Source organism: Elephas maximus, chromosome 17 (assembly GCF_024166365.1).
Source record: "Elephas maximus indicus isolate mEleMax1 chromosome 17, mEleMax1 primary haplotype, whole genome shotgun sequence".
Taxonomy (NCBI): domain Eukaryota; kingdom Metazoa; phylum Chordata; class Mammalia; order Proboscidea; family Elephantidae; genus Elephas; species Elephas maximus.
Window position 1 is genome coordinate 66,015,388 of NC_064835.1, and position 21,033 is coordinate 66,036,420.

The 21,033-nt window shown below is 39.0% G+C and overlaps 1 protein-coding gene across 10 annotated transcripts in view; it reads left to right on the top strand.

Moving 5' to 3' along the window:
- C17H2orf42 (chromosome 17 C2orf42 homolog) overlaps nt 1-21,033 on the top strand; it is a 60,300-nt gene that overhangs the window by 16,078 nt on the left and 23,189 nt on the right. For 4 of the 10 annotated variants that reach the window (XM_049857530.1, XM_049857529.1, XM_049857531.1 and 1 more), the window contains exons 2-7: nt 5,724-5,921; nt 8,802-9,063; nt 9,596-10,430; nt 11,172-11,282; nt 13,418-13,522; nt 15,664-15,768. In XM_049857530.1, coding sequence (XP_049713487.1) covers nt 9,608-10,430; nt 11,172-11,282; nt 13,418-13,522; nt 15,664-15,768 — 1,144 coding nt within the window. In that variant the 5' untranslated portion in view covers nt 5,724-5,921; nt 8,802-9,063; nt 9,596-9,607. Of the gene's footprint in view, nt 1-5,723; nt 5,930-7,796; nt 7,955-8,801; nt 9,064-9,595; nt 10,431-11,171; nt 11,283-13,417; nt 13,523-15,663; nt 15,769-21,033 lie in introns of all 10 variants that reach the window. The other 6 variants (XM_049857533.1, XM_049857532.1, XM_049857535.1 and 3 more) reach the window with 4 other exon arrangements.

A 21,033-nucleotide genomic window follows, 5' to 3' on the forward strand; every position in this document is an offset into this window, starting at 1 on the left:
TTTCATGTCTTTGCCCATTTTTCTGGTGGGTTCATCATTGATTTCTAAAAACTTTTATTTTAGAAAGGAGCCCCTGGGTGATGCAAATGGTTAATGCAGTCAGCTACTAACCAAAAGTTAGAGGTTCAAGTCCACCCAGAGATACCTCAGAAGGAAGGCCTGGAGATCTACTTCTGGAAAAATCAACCATTGAAAAATCCAATAGAGCACACACAGTTCTGTGATACACATGGGGTCACTGTGAGTCGGAATCAACTCAGTGGCAGCTGGTGGTAGTGGCTTATTTTAGGAAATTCATTTGCATTTCAAATATTTTTGCTCTTTTTTTAAGTAACAGCTTACTGAGATATACTCTGTATACCATAAAATTCAGCCTTTTAAAGTATACAATTCAGTGGGTTTTAGTGTACAATAGTCCCCCTTTCTCCCAGGAGCATGTGTTCCAAGACTCTGCCTGAAACCCAGGATAGTACTGAACCCTATATATACTATGTTTTGTCCTATATGTACCTAACTATGGTAAAGTTTAATTTATAAATTAGGCACAGTAAGAGATTAACAACAATAACTAGTAATAAAAAGAACAGTTATAACAATATACTGTAATAAAAGTTGCATGAATGCAGTCTTAGGGCGGGATGGAGCAGGATGATGCGAGATTTTATCACACTACTCATTTAACATCTTTGGACCACAGTTGACCTCAGGTAACTGAAACCACAGAAAACAAAACCTAGGATAAGGGGGAGACTATTGTATTTACAGAGCCTGTGGCGCAGTGGTTAAGTGTTTTCTGCTGCAAACCAAAAGGTCAGCAGTTCAAATCCACCAGCCACTCCTTGGAAACCCTGCGGCAGTTTTCCTCTGTCCTGTGTGGTCTCTGGAAACCCTGGTGGTGTAGTGGTTGAGACTACGGCTGCTAACTGAAAGGTCAGCAGTTCGAATCCACCAACCGCTCCTTGGAAACTCAATGGGATAGTTCTACTCTGTCCTATAGGATCGCTGTGAGTCGAAATCGACTCGACAGCAATGGGTTTGATTTTTTTTTTTTAATGCAATTTCTATAAGTTGGAATCAACCCAATGGCAACGGGTTTTTTTTTTTTTTTTCAGCTGATAGAGTTGTGTAAGCTTTCATCACTCCAAAAAGAAATCTTGTAGTCATTCCCCATTCTTCCTGTCCCTGGCACCTGACAACCATTAATCTGTTTCTATACATTTGCCTATTCTCAATGTTTCATACAAACGGAATTATACAATATGTGGTCTTTTTCCCTGGCTTCTGTCACTTAGCATAATATTGCAAGGTTCCCCCATATTGTAGCATGTATTTGTACTTTCTTTTTTATGGCCAAATAATATTCTGTTATATATATATGTACGTATATATATCACATTTTGTGTATCCGTTCATCAGTTGATGCACATTTGGGTGGTTTCCACTTTCTGGTTATTATATATAATGCTGCTATGAACATTTGTGTACAAGTTTTTGTGTGGACATATGTTTTTGAATCTCTTGGTTATATATTTTCTTGGGAGTCATATGATGACTCTGTGTTTAACACTTTGAGGAACTGTCTGTCCCATTTTACAGTCCCACCAATAATGTATGAGGATTCCAGTTTCCCCACATCCTCACCAACACTTGTTATTGGCACATTTTTAGTTATCTCGGTGGATATGAAGTGCCATCTCCTTGTAGTTTTGATTTGCGTTTCCCTAGTGACTAATGTTGAATATCTTTTCGTGGGCTTATTGGCCATTTGTTTATCTTCTTTGTGGAGAAATGCCTATCCCACTCCTTTGCCCATTAAAAAATATATATATATATATATTTGTTTTAAAATTTTTTTAGACTTTATTTCTTAGAGCAGTTTTAGTTTTACAGAAAAATTGTGCAGAAATTACAAAGTTCTCATATTTCTTTTCCCATGCGTACTGTTTCACCTGTTATTAACATGTTGCATTCCTGAGGCACACCAATTTTTAACAGAAGTTATTTGTCTCTTTATTGTTGAATTATGAGTTCTTTATATATTCTAGATACAAATTTCATATCGTACTATGATTTGCAAATATTTTCTCCCATTCTGTGGGTTATCTTTTCATTTTCTTGATGGTGCCCTTTGAAGCACAAAAGTTTTTAATTTTGATAGTCTAATTTATCTTTGTTTTTTCTTTTTTTGTTTGTGCTTCTTTTGGTGTCATATCTAAAAAACCATTGCCTAATTAAAGGTCATGAAGATTTACTGCTGTATTTTTTTCTAAGCATTTCATAGTTTTAGCTCTTACATTTAGGTTGAAGAATCATTTTGAATTAATTTTTGTGTATGGTGTGAGGTAGGGGTCCAACTTCATTCTTTTTCATGTGGCTACCCACCCAGTTATCCCAGCCCCATTTGTTGAAAAGACTAATCTTTCACCATTGAATGGTCTTGGCACCCTTGTCAAAAATCAATTGATCATAATAAAGGGCATTTATACAAAGCCAACAGCCAACATCACCCTAAATGGAGAGAGCCTGAAAACATTCCCATTGAGACCAGGAACCAGACAAGGATGCCCTTTATCACCACTCTTACTCAGCATTGTGCTGGAAGTCCTAGCCAGAGCAGTTAGGCTAGATAAAAAAATAAAGGGCATCCAGATTGGCAAGGAAGAAGTAAAAGTATCTCTATTTGCAGATGACATGATCTTATACACAGAAAACCCTAAGGAATCCTCCAGAAAACTACTGAAACTAATGGAAGAGTTCAGCACAGTATCGGGATACAAGATAAACATATAAAAATCAGTTGGATTCCTCTACACCAACGAAAAGAAAATCACCAAATCAATGCCATTTACAGTAGCCCCCAAGAAGATAAAATACTTAGGAATAAATCTTACCAGTGATGTAAAAGACTTATACAAAGAAAACTACAGTACACTTCTGCAAGAAACCAAAAGAGACGTACCTAAGTGAAAGAACATACCTTGCTCATGGATAGGAAGACCTAACATTATAAAAATATCTATTCTACCGAAAGTGATCTATACATTTAATGCAATTACAATCCAAATCCCAATGACATTCTTTAACGAGATGGAGAAACAAATCACCAATTTCATATGGAAGGGAAAGAGGCCCCAGATAAATAAGGCATTACTGAAAAAGAAGAACAAAGTGGGAGGCCTTACTTTACCTGATTTAAAACCTATTATACTGCCACAGTAGTCAAAACAGCCAGGTACTGGTACAAAAACAGATACATGGACCAGTGGAACAGAACTGATGATCCAGACATAAATCCATCCACATATGAGCAGTCGATATTTGACAAAGGCCCCAAAATAGTTAACTGGGGAAAAGACAGTCTTTTTAACAAATGGTGCTGGCATAACTGGATATCCATCTGCAAAAAAATGAAACAAGACCCATACCTCACTCCATGCACAAAAACTAACTCAAAATGGATCAAAGACCTAAATATAAAATCTAAAACGGTAAAGATCATGGAAGAAAAAATAGGGACAACATTAGGAGCCCTAATACATGGCATAAACAGTATAGAAAACATTATAAAGAATGTAGAAGATAAACTAGATAACTGGGAGCTCCTAAAAATCAAACACTTATGCCCATCCAAAGACTTCACCAAAAGAGTAAAAAGACTACCTACAGACTAGGAAAAAGTTTTTAGCTATGACATTTCTGATCAGCGCCTGATCTCTAAAATCTACATGATACTGCAAAAACTGAACTGCAAAAAGACAAATAACCCAATTAAAAAATGGGCAGAAGATATCAATAGACACTTCACTAAAGAAGACATTCAGGTAGCTAACAGATATATGAGGAAATGTTCACGATCATTAGCCATTAGAGAAATGCAAATCAAAACTACAATGAGATTTCATCTCACTCCAACAAGGCTGGCATTAATCCAAAAAACACAAAATAATAAATGCTGAAGAGGCTGTGGAGAGATTGGAACACGTCTACACTGCTGGTGGGAATGTCAAATGGTACAACCACTTTGGAAATCGATTTGGCGCTTCCTTAAAAAGTTAGAAATAGAACTACCATAAGATCTAGCAATCCCACTCCTTGGAATATATCCTAGAGAAATAAGAGCCTTTACACGAGCAGATATATGCACACTCATGTTTATTGCAGTACTGTTTACAATAGCAAAAAGATGGAAGCAACCAAGGTGCCCATCAATGGATGAATGGATGAATAAATTATGGTATATTCACACAATGGAGTACTACACATCGATAAAGAACAGTGAGGAATCTGTGAAACATTTCATAACATGGAGGAACCTGGAAGGCATTATGCTGAGTGAAATTAGTCAGTTGCAAAAGGACAAATATTGTATAAGACCAATATTATAAGAACTTGAGAAATAGTTTAAACTGAGAAGAAAACATTCTTTTGTGGTTACGAGGCGGGGAGGGTGGGAGAGAGGCATTCACTAATTAGTAGATAAGAACTACTTTAGGTGAAGGGAAAGACAGCACACAATACAGGGGAGGTCAGCACAATTGGACTAAACCAAAAGCAAAGAAGTTTCCTGAATAAACTGAATGCTTCGAAGGATACATAGCAGGGTCTGGGGACCATGGTTTCAGGGGACATCTAAGTCAATTGGCGTAATAAAATCTATTAACAAAACATTCTGCATCCCACTTTGAAGAGTGGCGACTAGGGTCTTAAATGCTAGCAGGCAGCCATCTAAGATGCATCAATTGGTCTCAACCCACCTGGATCAAAGGAGAATGAAGGACACCAAGGACACAAGGCAATTACGAGCCCAAGAGACAGAAAGGGCCACATCAATCAGCGACTACATCATCCTGAGACCAGAAGAACTGAATGGTGCCCGGGTACAACCGATGACTGCCCTGAAAACCCCTGAGGGAGCAAGAGAGCAGTGGGATGCAGACTCCAAATTCTCATAAAAAGACCAGACTTAATGGTCTGACTGAGACTGGAAGGACCCCGGTGATCATGGCCCCCAGACCTTCTGTTGGCCCAGGACAGGAACCATTCCTGAAGCCAACTCTTCAGACATGGATTGGACTGGACAATGGGTTGGAGAGGGACGCTGGTGAGGAGTGAGCTTCTTGGATCAGGTGGACACTTGAGACTATGTTGGCATCTCTTGCCTGGAGGGGAGATGAGAGGGTGGAGGGGATTAGAAGCTGGCGAAAAGGACACACGAAAAGAGAGAATGGAGGGAGAGAGCAGGCTGTCTCATGAGGGGGACAGTAATTGGGAGTGTGTAGCAAGGTGTATATGGGTTTTTGTGTGAGAGACTGATTTGATTTGTAAACTTTCACTTAAAGCACAATAAAAATTTAAAAAATAAAAATCAATTCATCATAAATGTGAGGGTTAATCTCTGTACTTTCTATTTTATTCTGTAGATTTATGTCTATTCTTACACCATTAGTGTATTTTCTTGATTACTGTAGCTTTGTAGTAAGTTTCAAATCAGAAGTGTGAGTTCTCCAGCTTTGTTCCCCTTTTTCAGGATTCTTTGGGTTCTTCTGGGTCCCTTGCATTTCCCTATGAATTTTAAGACCAGCTTGTCAATTTTTGCAAAAAAAGACAGCTGGGATTTTGGTAGGTATTGAGTTGAATTTGTAGACCAATTTGGGAAGTATTGCCATCCTAACAATATTAAACTTTCTGATCCATGAATATAGGATGTCTTTCCATTTATTTAGGGTCTCTGGGTGTTCAAACCATTAACACACTCAACTGCTAACCAAAAGGTTGAAGGTTCAAGTCCACCCAGAGGCACCTTGGAAGAAAGGCCTGGTGATCTACTTCCAAAAAACCAGCCATTGAAAACCCTATGGAGCACAGTTCTACTTTGACACACACGGGATCACCATGAGTCAGAATGAACTTGATGGCAACTGGTAAGGAGGTAATAATGACTAAATGCAGTGTAGTATTCTGGATTGGTTCCTGGATCAGAAAAAGGACAAAGTTTATTAATAATAATGTATCAATGTTAGTTTCTTAGTTTTGACAAATGTCTCATGGTAATGTATGATGTTATCAGAGGAAACTAGGTGAGGGGTGTCTGGGAATTCTGCTCTATCTTTGCAACTTTTCTATACATCTAAACTTATTCCAAAATAAAAACTTTATTTTTTAAAAAAGAGCATTAGTGGAAACACTGGTGAAATTCAAATAAAGTCTGTAGTGTAGTTAGTAGAATTGTGCCAATGTTAAAACCTCATTTTGGACAAATGTACCATGACTATATAAGATGTTAACATTAAGGGATGTTGGGTAAAGAGTATACAGGAACTCTCTGTACTATCTTTGCAGCTTTTCTGTAAATCTAAAATCATTCCAAAGTTAAATTTTTTTTTTAAAGGGAATATGCATTTGTAATTTTGAAAGGTACAAATTGCCTTCTACAGGGCATAATGGAAAAAGTGAAACTAAAAATAAGACGAAAGAGAGGAATTCCCTGTAGTAAAGCACAAGGACAACACTTCAAGTTTCCGCCACAAAGCATTGGCAAACCAGTTCTTCCCCTAAGGAGGGGAAGTTGTTCTTTTTCCCACTTCAATGATATGTTAAATCATCCTCATCAGCATTATCTTAAAAATTGATTTATTCCTCTGCTGTTGTTAGCGGCCATAGAATAGTCTCAATCATGGCGGCCTTACGTGTAACCATGTGTAACTGCATTATTCATGATGTTGGTACATCCTTTGCCATGCTCTCGCATATATGAAATTTGGGGAAGGCAGTGATTGTTTCCATTTTGCCCAAAAAAAAAACAAAAAAGTGATGCTCAGAAGTTAAAGGACTTGGTCATAGTGGTAACTGGTGGTACTAAGTCCTCCTCCTTTTTTTTTAATCCTAGTTTTTTGACTTTGGAACCATGAATAACCGTCTCTCCTAAGAACTCCCGTTTGGCTGAATGAGCATAGCTACTAAAGAAGTGCATTGAGCTGGAAAGGAAGTGCTATGTAAACACATTGATGTCTCTAGATCAGTGGTTCTCAACTGGGAGCAATTTTGCCCCCCAGGGGACATTTGGCAATGTTTGGAGACATTTTTGGCTGTCCCAGTTGGGAGGGCTGCTACTTGTATCATCTAATGGGTAGAGGCCAGGGATGCTGCTAACCGTTCCGTAATGCACAGAATGGCCCCCCACAGCAAAGAATTATCCAGCCTTAAATGTCAGTTATGCCAAGGTAGAGAAACCATGATATAGATTGGTATAAAGTTTTATTCACAGTGGATAATCAGCAAAAATTCCAGTTGGAAATTAGTTCACAGCACCAATGAAAAGGTGGGCATTCTTAGACAAGCTTATTTATACTTCCCAAGTTGTTAATCAGGGGATTACAGAAATGTGGTGGGAAAATGTCAAGACCATTCCTTGGGGTTAGGGGGAAAAGCAATGCTAACAGCCTATTTCTAAATCACAAGCAGATTACCTCAACAAAAAATAATCAACTTTATTAATAATATACATGCTGGACCTACAACTTATTTTGAAATGAATCAAACTATAAGATAGATTAATGAATGGGAGAGGGATGGATGGACAGATATGTGATAAAGCAAATATAGTAAAATGTTATTGGGAAATCTAGATAGTGGGTGTATATATGAGTGTTCACTGTATAATTCTTTCCATTTTTCTGTGGCTTTGAAAACATTCATAATAAAACATTTGGGGAGGGGTGTCTTAGTCATCTAGTGCTGCTATAATAGAAATACCACAAATGGATGGCTTTAACAAAGAGACATTTATTTTCTCACAGTCTAGTAGGCTAGAAGTCCAAATTCAGGGTGTCAGCTCCTGGGGAAGTCTCTCTCTCTCTCTGTCGGCTCTGGAGGAAGGTCCTTCTCATCAAGCTTCTCCACACAGGGACCCAGTGTCCAAAGGACACGCTCTGCTCCTGGCACTGCTTTCTTGATGGTATGAGATCCCCAACTTTCTGCTTGCTTCCTTTCCTTTTATCTCTTGTAAGATAAAAGGTGGTGCAGACCACATCCCAGGGAAAGTCCCTTTACATTGGATCAGGGATGTGACCTGGGTAAGGATGTTGCAATCCCAGCCTAATCTTCTTTAACATAAAATTACAGTCACAGACAGGCTGTCTTATTAGCGGGAGAGCAATTGGGAGTATGTAGCAAGGTGTATATAAATTTTTGTGTGAGAGATTGACTTGATTTGTAAACTTTCGCTTAAAGCACAATAAAAAAAAAAATTACAATCACAGAATGGAGGACTACCACAGAATACTGGGAATCATGGCTTAACCAAGTTGACACATATTTTAGGGGGACACAATTCAGTCCATGACAGGGGGTAAAGCCACGAGCAGAGATTCACACTCTTAGTAGAGAGGTGTGGGTCAGTGGAAACCGCATTGCTGACTTTGTTGGGTGACCTGAGGCAAGTTACTTTGCTGCTTTGTTTTATCTGTTCAGCAGTTGTTTGGCTCAAATGAGATACTAATATTGTGAGGTTCAAATGAAATCATTTGAAAAGCATAAAGCACTCTAAAAATACCTGTTACCATTTGGAAGGATGAGTGTCTGACTGACGAGTGTTCGGCTCTAGGTGCTCTTGACAAGCTCCTGTGTATGGACATTAGCACCGTTTCACCGTCTTGCAACTGGAAGTACAAGACACTTGACCATTTGCATACCAGTTTCTGTCACATATTTGTGAAACACTTAGATTCTGGTTCTATCTGATTTCTAAAAAGAATCATTCCATCTCTGTATAACTACAATTTTTTTTCTTATTTTACCTGTAGTCGACCAAGATCTCCCCTAAGGACTGTGGAACATTGGGCCGAAGCTTTGCCATTGGCTGTTGCAGAAGGAGGAAGCAGAATGTCTGCATTGTTACACCATAGAGTTCAAACTTCAGACGATTTTGGATTAAGCAGTCTCATTTACTCTACGACAGATTATGTCTTCACCTGTCTTCTCTGATGACCACAACTAAGGAAACACCTTTTAGATCTTATGAATTCCGGCTGCACTGTTTTCCAGATGCCCTGGTGGCTGGTTCAGGTAGGATTGGCCTGGGCTTTGTGGGGAACCCAAACCAAACCCATTGCCATCAAGTTGATTCCTACTCACAGTGACCCTATGGGACAGAGTAGAACTGCCCTATAAGGTTTGCAAGGAGTGGCTGGTGGATTCGAACTGCGACCTTTTGGTTAGCAGCTGAATGCTTAACCACTGCGCCACCAGGCCTCCATTGTGGGGAACAGTAGAAGGGAAAGAACTCATCTTGCCCATTTTCCAGTTCTCGCTGCAGTTAAGCATCTGTGCATGTAAAGTGGTAGAACAGGGTCGATCCTAGAGAAATGCTTTGATGGTTACATTAGGATTTAAAGGGAAGTAGCCCAGATATGAAGGGCAAAGTTTCCTCCACTCTTATTTTGTTTGAGAGTTTATATTGATGTTCTGTTTGAACTTTGAATTTGAAAATGGTGGGTAGCATCTTTACATTTCACTGTCTGTGCTAAATATCACAAGTGATTTTAACTTTTTTTGTGTAAACATACACTCCTGCTGATGGACTTACTGCCTTTTGTAGGGCCTGTGAAAAATGGAACCAAACTCTCTGAGGACTAAGGTCCCAGCTTTCTTATCTGATTTGGGGAAGGCCACATTGAGAGGAATCAGAAAGTGTCCTCGGTGCGGCACCTACAATGGAACCCGGGGACTGAGCTGTAAGAACAAGACGTGTGGAACCATCTTCCGGTATGGAGCACGGAAGCAGCCGAGTGTTGAAGCTGTCAAAATCATCACAGGCTCTGACCTGCAGGTCTACTCAGTGCGGCAAAGGGACCGGGGCCCGGATTACCGATGCTTTGTGGAGCTGGGTGTTTCAGAGACGACAATCCAGACGGTGGAGGGGACCATCATCACTCAGTTGAGCTCTGGACGATGTTATGTCCCCTCATGCCTGAAAGCTGCTACCCAGGGTGTTGTGGAAAACCAGTGCCAGCACATCAAGCTGGCAGTGAACTGCCAGGCAGAGGCCACCCCTCTGACCCTGAAGAGTTCTGTCCTGAATGCAATGCAGGCCTCTCCAGAAACCAAACAAACCATCTGGCAGTTGGCCACGGAACCCACAGGTCCACTGGTACAGAGAATTACTAAAAACATTTTGGTGGTGAAATGCAAGGCAAGCCAGAAGCATAGTTTGGGATATTTGCATGCATCCTTTGTGCAGAAAATCAGCGCCAAAAGCTTGCCTGAGCGCCGCTTCTTCTGCTCCTGCCAGACTCTGAAATCGCACAAGTCAAATGCCTCCAAGGATGAGGCAGCCCAGAGATGCATTCATTTCTTTGCTTGCATCTGTGCCTTTGCCAGTGACGAGACATTGGCTCAGGAATTCTCAGACTTCCTCAATTTTGATTCCAGCGGTAGGTGGTATGCTTGACACAATCACTCTGTATTTTAAAAAATGGTAATGAAAGACTCCCACTGATGGCATTTGGAGATTGTCCTAGCAATCTTCAGAAGCAGTTGCTGGATAATGAAAGTGAAAAGCATCCCTTCTTTTAATCCTAGCCAACACATTTGCATAAAGGTTGGTTGGTTGGTTGATTGGTTGAGGGTTGGTTGGTTGGTTGAAATTAATGATCAAGAGACTTTGGCATTTACATTGAGACGATCTAACAAAGTTAGCTTTGCTTTGAATTTTTACCCTTTCACAGATATTCCTATGTTAGTAAAAACAAAGAACAACCCAAAATATACCTTATTCTGTCTTGCTTGATTGTTTCTTATCTTTGAAGATGTAGAAAACTAGTACCTTGCTCAAAAGAGAATCTTTAAAAATTTCTTCAAGTTTTCTGTTGTTGATATGTTTTTATCTTGGAGGTGTTTTTTCTGTTCATTTCTTAATGATCTTTAGTTGGCAGCAGCTCCCAACTTTTTGGTGTTACATTTCTCTGTGGAGCCGCCTTCTGTCAGGTTAATTGTTTATGAACACAAATGTTTATGTTTTGGGGAGTTCTTAAAAGGAGCTTACTTTAAAGCAGGCAGTCATTCCATAATTTGTTTTGGGAATTTAGATTGTGATACATTAATTTTTTCTCTAAGTAAGAACGTATACATACTCTGCGATAGTGTTAGTAATTCAGAAATCTGTTGTTTTTTAGGTCTTAAAGAGATTATTGTGCCCCAGTTAGGTTGCCATTCAGAATCAACGGTACCAGCTTGTGAGTCTGTTGCCTCTAAGCCAAAGAAGAGGAAAAAGGATGAAACATCTGGTGAGAGGCTGTTTGTTTGTCTCTGGTGTTGTATTTAGCAGTTGTTTGACTGTGTTTTCCTAAATCCCAGCAATTACAAGAAATAGCTCTTAGGCTTTTTTCCCTGAAAGAAGTTTTTCCCTTTTGGTCAATTCAAGCTAAGAGTTGGTTCTATTGGCCAAAAATAAGATCTACCCAAAACTTCATTTTTATTATTGTATATGTTTGTTCATCCCTTAAACATTCAGACTACTCTTACCCTTTAATATGTCTTAGGGCAGTATTTTGAGGTTTTTATCTAGAGGGTTTAAAAAAGAATTTGTGATAATGGTTAATTATATTTTCCATGCAAATTTGGGAGTACAGTTTTCAGATGTGGTACCATATATATATAGATACAGTTTTTTTAGAAATTCAGGTACTTAATACCAGCATCAGTTAAGAACTCATATGAATCAATATTAAAATGCCGAGGCAGATGGGAGGATAGAGAGAGTTGGAAGCTGGTAAAATTGTCACGAAAGGAGAGACTGGAAGGGCTGACTCATTAGGGGGAAAGCAAGTGGGAGTACGGAGTAAGGTGTATATAAACTTATATGTGACAGTCTGACTTGATTTGTAAACGTTCACTTGAAGCTCAATAAAAGTTAATTTAAAAAAAATGCCGAGGCACCCTAGTAAATAAGGGTCAAAAGACCTAGACTCTAAACAAAATGAAAATTTTACTTGGTCCATACATGTGGGAAAAAAAAATTTAAACTCACTAGTGAACAGAGAAATGCAAACATTTTAGAAATGCAAAATTAAAGCAAGATACTTTTTGTCACCAAGTTAGCAAAGATTTTTAAGGTGGCGATACCACAGGCAAAGGTCAAATCAGGGTTCTGTGGCATTGCTAGCATAGTGTAAATTGCTATAACCATTTGTTAAAGTAGTTTGCAATATCTATTCCACCACCACTACCAGTCGAGTTGACTTCGACTCATGGTGACCCCATGTGTGTCACAGTAGAACTGTGCTCCACAGAGTTTTTAGTGGCTGATTTTCTGGATATAGATCACCAGGCCTTTCTTCCGAGGCACCACTAGGTGGACTTGCACCTCTAACCATTCAGTTAGTATCTGAGTGCATTTATTGTCTGCACCACCCAGGAGCTCTGCAGTACCTGTTAAGAACCTTAAAAATGTTCCTGCCAGTAGGGAGTATTGCCAGAGGTGGGTCAGGAGATCATGCACTGAAGTTTTAGTGCTGGGTAATTGGAGAAAGATTTTTGAGAAACAAAGTGTCATGTTCATTTCTGTTTTAGAAAGGTAATTCTGGCAGCAATGTAGAGCAGAGACTGTTGTTAAATGCTTCCTTGTTGGTCTTTCCCAGGAAAACTTGAAATTCTAAACCAAACCAAACAAACAAGCAAAAAAACTTATCTTCTGACTCAGTAGTTCTAATGTTAAGAAAATAAATTTTAGTAGAGAAGTGTTTTATCCAGAGCTGTTCATTTTATGGTCGTTTGTAATATTGTAAAATTAGAAACATTGAGAACTCAACCACTGGAGAGTAGTTAAAGGAACCATGGTAAAGCCACTTGATAGAATGTCAGGCAGCCATTAATAATGATTAGGACAAATTTGGGAAAATGTTTAGATCACTAGGGTGGCCAGAGAAAATACAGAATGCTGAGTTGAATTTGAATTTCAGATAAACAAAGAAAAAACTTTTCGTGTAAGTGTCACCTATGCAATTTATGAAACACATACTAAAAAAAAATTTTGTTTATCTGAACTTTTTTTTGGAAAATCTGGCAACCTTAATAAATCACAGCTATTTAAAATCACAAAACCAGCAAAATAAACTATTCATAGAAAAGAAAATGGAAGACAACGCACCAGAAAATTAATAGCAATTGTCTGAGATGTGGGAACAATAGATGAATATTTTTTCTTCCTTTTATTTCTGGTTTTTTCCCCCTAATTTCCTACAAAGATTATAAGAAACTTAAAATTTTGTGTATATAGGCTAATGCTAATTCCTTCTAGAAGCAGTGAAGCTAACCTGGAAATTAGCAAAGACTGTATGTTTTAGGCTCTTTGGAAATTAATATTCAATCAATTTCTATTACGCAGATATGTTATTAAATGCTGTGATGATTTATGGTTTAGGCGCACAGACGAACAGTTCACTGTTGCCTCAAGATGCCGTGAGCAGTAATCTAAGGAAAAGTGGCCTGAAAAAGCCTGTGGTTGCTTCTGCATTGAAAAGGCAAGGTAAGTATCCCTCTCCCAGAATAGGCTAAAGAGGTAGAAACTCACCTGGAAGAAGCCAAAAGCAGCATAGTCAAAGAAAGGTTGAACATTGTTCCCCTAAGAGTGCTTAAGAGAAACGCTGGCAGCTATCGAGACTGAGGTCTTTCCTGTTTCACTGCCTCAAATCATGCTCAGGAGCAAATTATGCAGCATTATTCCTAAGAGACAAAAGATGGAAACAAGCCAAGCATCCATCAACAGACGAAGGAGAAAGAGAACGTGACACATCCACACATTGGAATAGTATTCAGCCATAAGGAGAGGTGGAGTCCTATACAGGCCACAGCAGGGGTGAACTTTGAAAACACTAGGCTGAGTGAAATCAGACACAAAAGGATGAATGGCGTATGATCCCATTTATGTCAAGTATCTACAATAGACAATGCAGAGAGACAGATGAGTGGTTACCAGGGGCTAGAGGGATGAGGCATTAGGAGTTCTGGCCTGATGGGAACAGAGTTTCCATTTGGGGTGATGAAAAAGTTTTGGAAACAGTGAATATGATTAATGCTACTGGATTGTACACTTAAAAATTGTTAAAATGGCAAACTTTATGTGGTGTATATTTTTACCACAGTTAAAAAAAAAAAACAAATTATGTCTTTTAAGTAACAGATTGCAACAAAAATTACTGACATGTTTTGGTAGCAGGTATTTTGTAGGATTTTTCCTCCTGTTGCTTATTACCCACATGCAGTTAGTATGGAGATTCAAAGTTGAAGAAAAAATATTTTTTATAGTTATGTAGTGATAAATATTTGTTGAGAAAGACAAATGTAGTCTGTTCTCCAAAGTTAGTAAAGTTTAAAAACGTATCCAAAATTAACAACATGGCTATAATTCTGAGTTTTTGAGACAGAATGGCAATTTAAGGATAAATTCTGTATTTATTTATATCACTATCCTACTCAAAATATTAAGCCTATATATTTGGAGATCAATATAACTCTTCTTCTTGTACATTGTATAAAAATAGCCCAGTTCACTTTTGGCAGTATTTCTTGAATATTTGCTATGATACGGCTAGCCATATTATAAGGCTGGTGATTTAAAAACTGGACATCACACTCTGGTTTTGAAGATAAGACCAATACATAATTAGTGAATAATACAAGACTGAATCTTAATTACCTAATTAATAGGCACTTACACATTCCAGGAATAAATACTTTTGGAAGGTCAGGAAGTAAACAGATCAACAATATCAGGTTGGAGATTTTAAAAAAATTTTCATCACTTTCTTTAGTGCAAAGAAAAAAATAGCTTTCATGCAAATTATTACTATATGCAGTATAGTGGTCAATTTTAATTTCAAATGATAATTTTAGAAAGAGAAATAGAATAAAATGGTGGGGCTGTGGAAGGTTCTAGAATTTGGAGATTGTCCAGACTGATACCCTCATGTTAGAGAAGAGAAAGTTGAGACATTGACCCTGGTCACTCACTGTAGCAGGAGTCATTGGGTCCCACAACACCCGACTCCCAGCCCTAAACTCTGGCCATATTAAATTATACCACTTGTTACTGTGTTTTCCAGTTATCTACTACATAACTGTGCGTTTTATTCTCTCACTTTCATATAAAAGTGAATTTTCATTCATTTTGCATTTCTGAAAACAAGTCTGTAGATTTTAAGCGTAAAAGTATCATAGCAGTTAATAATGAATGCATAACTTGGTCTTATTTATTTGTGTTCAACCTTGATATGAAACAAATAGATTCATAATTGAGAGAGTTTGGGGCACATAGATAAATACTAGGACCAACTGGTAGATTTCTGAAACAGCTGTTATACAGGGCCATTCTTAAATCTGCAGTGTAGTGTTGAAAGGATGCTAACTTTCTGTGGTTAAACCCAATTTTCTGTGGTTAGTAATCTTAAACTATTCTCTCAGAGTTTATAGTTTCTTTTCTTTTTTTTATAAATGGATTCTAAAAGAAAAAAATTCCTAAAATCTTCCATCTCATTAACTGTATCTAATTTCTTTGAATGGAAGAGTTCTGTTCCTTTTTTTTCTGTCCAAGCTCATTAAATTTTTCAAACTTCAGTTGACAGATAAAAGTTACTGAAGAGGCTTTTGTTTCATTTTCTATTTCCCTAGCCTGCGGCCAGCTGTTAGATGAGGCACAAGTGACCTTATCCTTCCAAGACTGGCTGGCCAGTGTCACAGAACGCATTCATCAAACTATGCACTATCAGTTTGATGGTAAGTATTGGTTGTCTGACTGGGCTGTTGCTGAAAGTAGGAGAAACTAAAGTAATTGTGCTGTAGTTCTACTCCTTTAAGATTTTCTCTGGCTGATTTTTTTTAGAAGTAAATCGCCAGGCCCTTCTTCCTACTCTGTCTTAGTCTGGGATCTCCGCTGAAACCTGTCCACCATGGGTGACCCTGCTAGTATTTGAAATACCAGTGGCATAGCTTCCAGCATCACAGCAACATGCAAGCCACAGCAGTACAGCAAACTAACACGAGTGGTGGAATAATAAAATTAGGAAAGGTGTGCATCAGGGTTGTATCCTTTCACCATACCTATTCGATCTGTATGCTGAGCAAATAATCCGAGAAGTTGGACTATATAAAGAATGGGGCATCAGGATTGGAGGAAGACTCATTAACAACCTGCATTATGCAGATGACACAACCTTGCTTGCTGAAAGTCAAGAGAACTTGAAGCACTTACTGATAAAGATCAAAGACCACAGCCTTCAGTATGGATTATACCTTAACATAAAGAAAACAAAAATCTTCACAACTGGACCAGTAAGTAACATCATGATAATCAGAGAAAAGAATGAAGTTGTTAAGGATTTCATTTTCCTTGGATCCACAGTCCACACCTGTGGAAGCAATAGTAAAGAAATCAAATGACGGATTGCCTTGGGTAAAGCTGCCAAAAAAGACCTCTTTAAAGTGTAAAAAAAAAAAAAAAAGCAAAGATATCACTTTGAGGACTAAGATGATCCTGACCCAAGCCACAGTATTTTCAGTTACCTCATATGCATGCGAAAACTAGACAACGAATAAGGAAGACCGAAGAAGAATTGACCCCTTTGAATTATCATGCTGGCAAAGGATATTGACTATACCATGAACTACTAGACGACTGAACAGATCTGCCTTGGAAGAAGTACAGCCAGAATGCTCCTTAGAAGCAAGGATGGCAAGACTTCGTCTCACATACTTTGGACATATGATCAGGAGGGCCCAGTTCCTGGAGAAGAACATCATGCTTAGTAAAGTAGAGGGTCAGCAAAAAAGAGGAAGACCCTCAACAAGATGGATTGACACATGGCTGCAACAGTGGGCTCAAACATAGCAACAATTGTGAGGATGACGCAGGACCAGGCAGTGTTGTACATAGGGTCACTATGATTCAGAACCAACTCAATGGCACCAAGCAACAGTTCTACTCTGTTTTGAAAAGCAATTAGACTTCAGCCCAGAATGCATTGGGGTAAAAGAAAGTAGAAATCTAATATTCTCAATAACAACAACAACAAATAAATTATTTTTAAAAAGTATAAATTGAAGTGAAATCTAGTTAAAATGCAGGCTCAGCAAAATGAATTTGGAGATGCAAAAGAAAAAACACAGCAAATAAGTAAAGGTAGATAGCTCTGATGTTCGGGGTGTGTGTGTGTGTCTGTCTGGTGGAGAGATACCACAGCCTAAGAAGATCATTCTAACCCACAGATTGAAGATAGGGGGGAAAGGTTTAGAAAAAAACATAAGAGACTAAAATAGTTACATAACATAACATAACATTGACATGTTTCCAAAGATTGGAGGACACAGGCTGCATTTGGGTGTGATTTGTTATAGGATCTGGGAACTTCAGAGATTTTAGAAGTGGACCATCTAGCCAGTCCTCACCCATCACTTGAATCCTTTTTGGATGGTTTTCCAGGCTTTGTCCAATGATGAGGAGCTCACTGAGTTTTTGTTTTTCATTTATTTTTTAATTGTACTTTAAATGAGGGTTTACAAAACAAACTAGTTTCTCATCAAATAATTAGTATACACAGTGTTCTTTGGCATTGATTAACAACCCCATGACATGTCAGCATTCTCCCTTCTCAACCCTGGATTCCCCATTACCAGCTTTCCTGTTCCTTCCTGCATCTCTGTCCCTGCCCCAGGGCTGGTGCGCCCCTTTAGTCTTGTTTTGTTCCATGGGTCTGTTCAACCTTTGCCTGAAAGGTGAACCTCAGGAGTGACTTCATTACTAAGCTAAAAGGGTGTCCAGGGGCTATACTCTCAGGGTTTCCCCAGTCTGTGTCAGGCTAGCAAGTCTGGTCTTTCTTTTTGAGTTACAATTTTGTCCTACATTTTTCTCGAGCTCTGTCCGGTACCCTCTATTGTGATCCCTGTCAGAGCGGTCAGTGGTGGTCGCTGGGCACCATTTAGCTGTATTGGACTCAGTCTGGTGGAGGCCATTGTAGATGTGGTCCATTAGTCCTTTGGACTAATCTTTCCCTTGTATCTTTAGTTTTCTTCATTCTTTCTTGGTCCTGAAGGGGTGGACCAGTGGATTATCCTAGATGGCCAGGGCTCACTGAGTTTTGAGATAACCTATAACATTATTGGACAGTAGTAGTTGTAAGAAATGTCTTTCGCATGCTAAGTGAAAATGTTTCCTTACAATATTTCCTGTTGATTCTAGTTCTGCATGGTGGAACCACATGGTCTGTTCCTGTTCCAAATAACTGTCCCTGCCACTGCACACACACACCCATTGCCCCGCCTGACAGGCCTGTCCTTGTTCAGGTGACACACCCCAGGTTTTTCAGACACTCCTCATGGCATACTTACAGATCTCATATCATCTTCATGTTCTTTGCTGAATATTTTTATGAATACCATTAAAAAAAAAAAACCCTGAATTAAATAGTAGGCTGACAAAACAGGCTGACAGCAGACAGTAAATGGGATGAGATGAGTTTTGAAGGGTTAGAATAGTCCTAATGACTTTATGGAAGATCCTTGCTGGTGCAGTGGTTAAAGTGCTTGACTGCTAACTGAAAGGTTGGCAGCTAAGACCCACCAGTGACTGCAGGAGAAAAATGTGGCAGTCTGCTTCCATAAAGACTTATAGCCTTGGAAACCCTATGGGGTTGCTATGAGTTGAAATCAACTCAACAGCAGTGGGTTTTTTTTTTTAGAGGAACAAGAATGGAGGGTCTTAAAATACATGTTTAGATATTTCAATTTTCAATTCAGAATAAGAAAGACTTGAAATTGCTTTTTAGAAAAACGGTAAAATAAGCTAAGTAGGATTGTAACCCCCACGTATCTGTCAGTTTGTCATACTGTGGGAGCTTGGGTGCTGCTGAGTTTCCCAAATGGGAAGAACATGCTTGGCATTTCTCAAGCTGAAAGAACTGAAGAAAAAATTCAAGCCTCGAGTTGTAATAGTGAAGAATTCTATGGGGAAAATATTAAATGACACAGGAAGCATCAAAAGAAGATGGAAGGCATATACAGAGTCATTATACAAAAAAGAATTGGTCAATGTTCAACCATTTCAAGAGGTAGTATATGATCAGGAACCGATGGTACTAAAGGAAGAAGTCCAAGCTGCACTGAAGGCATTGGCGAAAAACAAGGCTCTAGGAACTGCCGAAATACCAACTGAGATGTTTCAACAAATGGATGCAGCACTAGAAGTGCTCAGTCATCTATGCCAAGAAATTTGGAAGACAGCTACCTGGCCAACTGACTGGAAGAGATCCATATTTATGCCTATTCCCAAGAAAGGTGATCCAACTGAATGTGGAAATTGTGGAACAATATCCTTAATATCACATGCAAGCAAATTTTGCTGAAGATCATTTGAAAGTGGCTGCAGCAGTATATCAACAGGGAACTGCTGGAAATTCAAGCTGGTTTCAGAAGAGGACGTGGAACCAGGGATATTGTTGCTGATGTCAGATGGATCCTGGCTGAAAGCAGAGAATACAAGATGGATGATTACCTGTGTTTTATTGACTATGCAGAGGCATTCGACTGTGTGGATCATAACAAACTATGGATAACATTGCGAAGAATGGGAATTCCAGAACACTTTATCGTGCTCATGAGGAACCTGTACAAAGATCAAGAGGCAGTTGTTTGGACAGACAAGGGGATACTGATTGGTTTAAAGTCAGAAAAGGTGTGTGTCAGAGTTGTATCCTTTCACCATACTTGTTTGATCTGTATGCTGAGCAGATAATCCGAGAAGCTGGACTATATGAAGAAAAATGGGGCATCAGGATTGGAGGAAGACGTATTAACAACCTGCGTTATGCAGATGACACACCTTTCTTGCTGAAAGTGAAGAGGACTTGAAGCACTTACTAATGAAGATCAAAGACCACAGCCTTCAGTATGGATTACACCTCAACATAAAGAAAACAAAAATCCTCACAACTGGACCAATGAGCAACATCATGATAAATGGAGAAAAGATTGAAGTTGTCAAGGATTTCTTTTTACTTGGATCCACAATCGACACCCATGAAAGCAGCAGTCAAGAAACCAAAAGATGCATTGCATTGGGCAAATCGGCTGCAAAATACCTCTTTAAAGTGTTAAAAAGCAAAGATGCCACCTTGAAGACTAAGGTGCGCCTGACCCAAGCCATGGTATGTTCAATTGTGTCATATGTATGGGAAAGCTGGACAATGAATAAGGAAGACTGAAGAAGAATTGATGGCTTTGAATTGTGATGTTGGAGAAGAATATACCATGGACTGCCAAAAGAATGAACAAATCTGTCTTGGAAGAAGTGCGGCCAGAATGCTCCTTAGAAGCAAGGATGGCAAGACTGTGTCTTACATACAGTGGACGTGTTGTCAGGAGGGGTCAGTCCCTGGAGAAGGACATCATGCTTGGTAGAGTACAGGGTCAGTGGAAAAGAGAAAGATCCTCAGTGAGATGGATTGACACAGCGGCTGCAACAATGGACTGAAGCATAACAACGATTGTGAGCATGACCCAGGACCGGGCAGTGTTTCATTCTGTGGTACATAGGGTCGCTGTGAGTCAAAACCAACTTGATGGCACCTAACAACAACAAGTAGGGTTATAAAAAAAAAAAAAACTTTTTTTTCTCTTAAATGTTTATTTATTTATTGTTTGAAATAATATGATAAGTGCAGAAAAGAGAACACTGACAAGAATGTACGCACACTGTGTGATCCTCCGCCATCCCATCCCTGTACTGCCCCACTCAAGTTAACCCCTCTCAGCATCTCCATTACCACCACCTTTGTCCAGGCCACCATCAGCTCTTCCTGGACTGTGAGTCTGTTTTGCGGGGGATTGTTTTTGTACTTCAGATGAAGGTTTACAGAGCAAATTAGTTTCTCGTTAAACAATCAATACACTGATCATTTTGTGACATTGGTTGTCAACTCCACGACACGTCAACAGTATCCCCTTGTCAACCTTGGGTTCCCCATTACTGCCTTCTCATCCTTGCTCCTG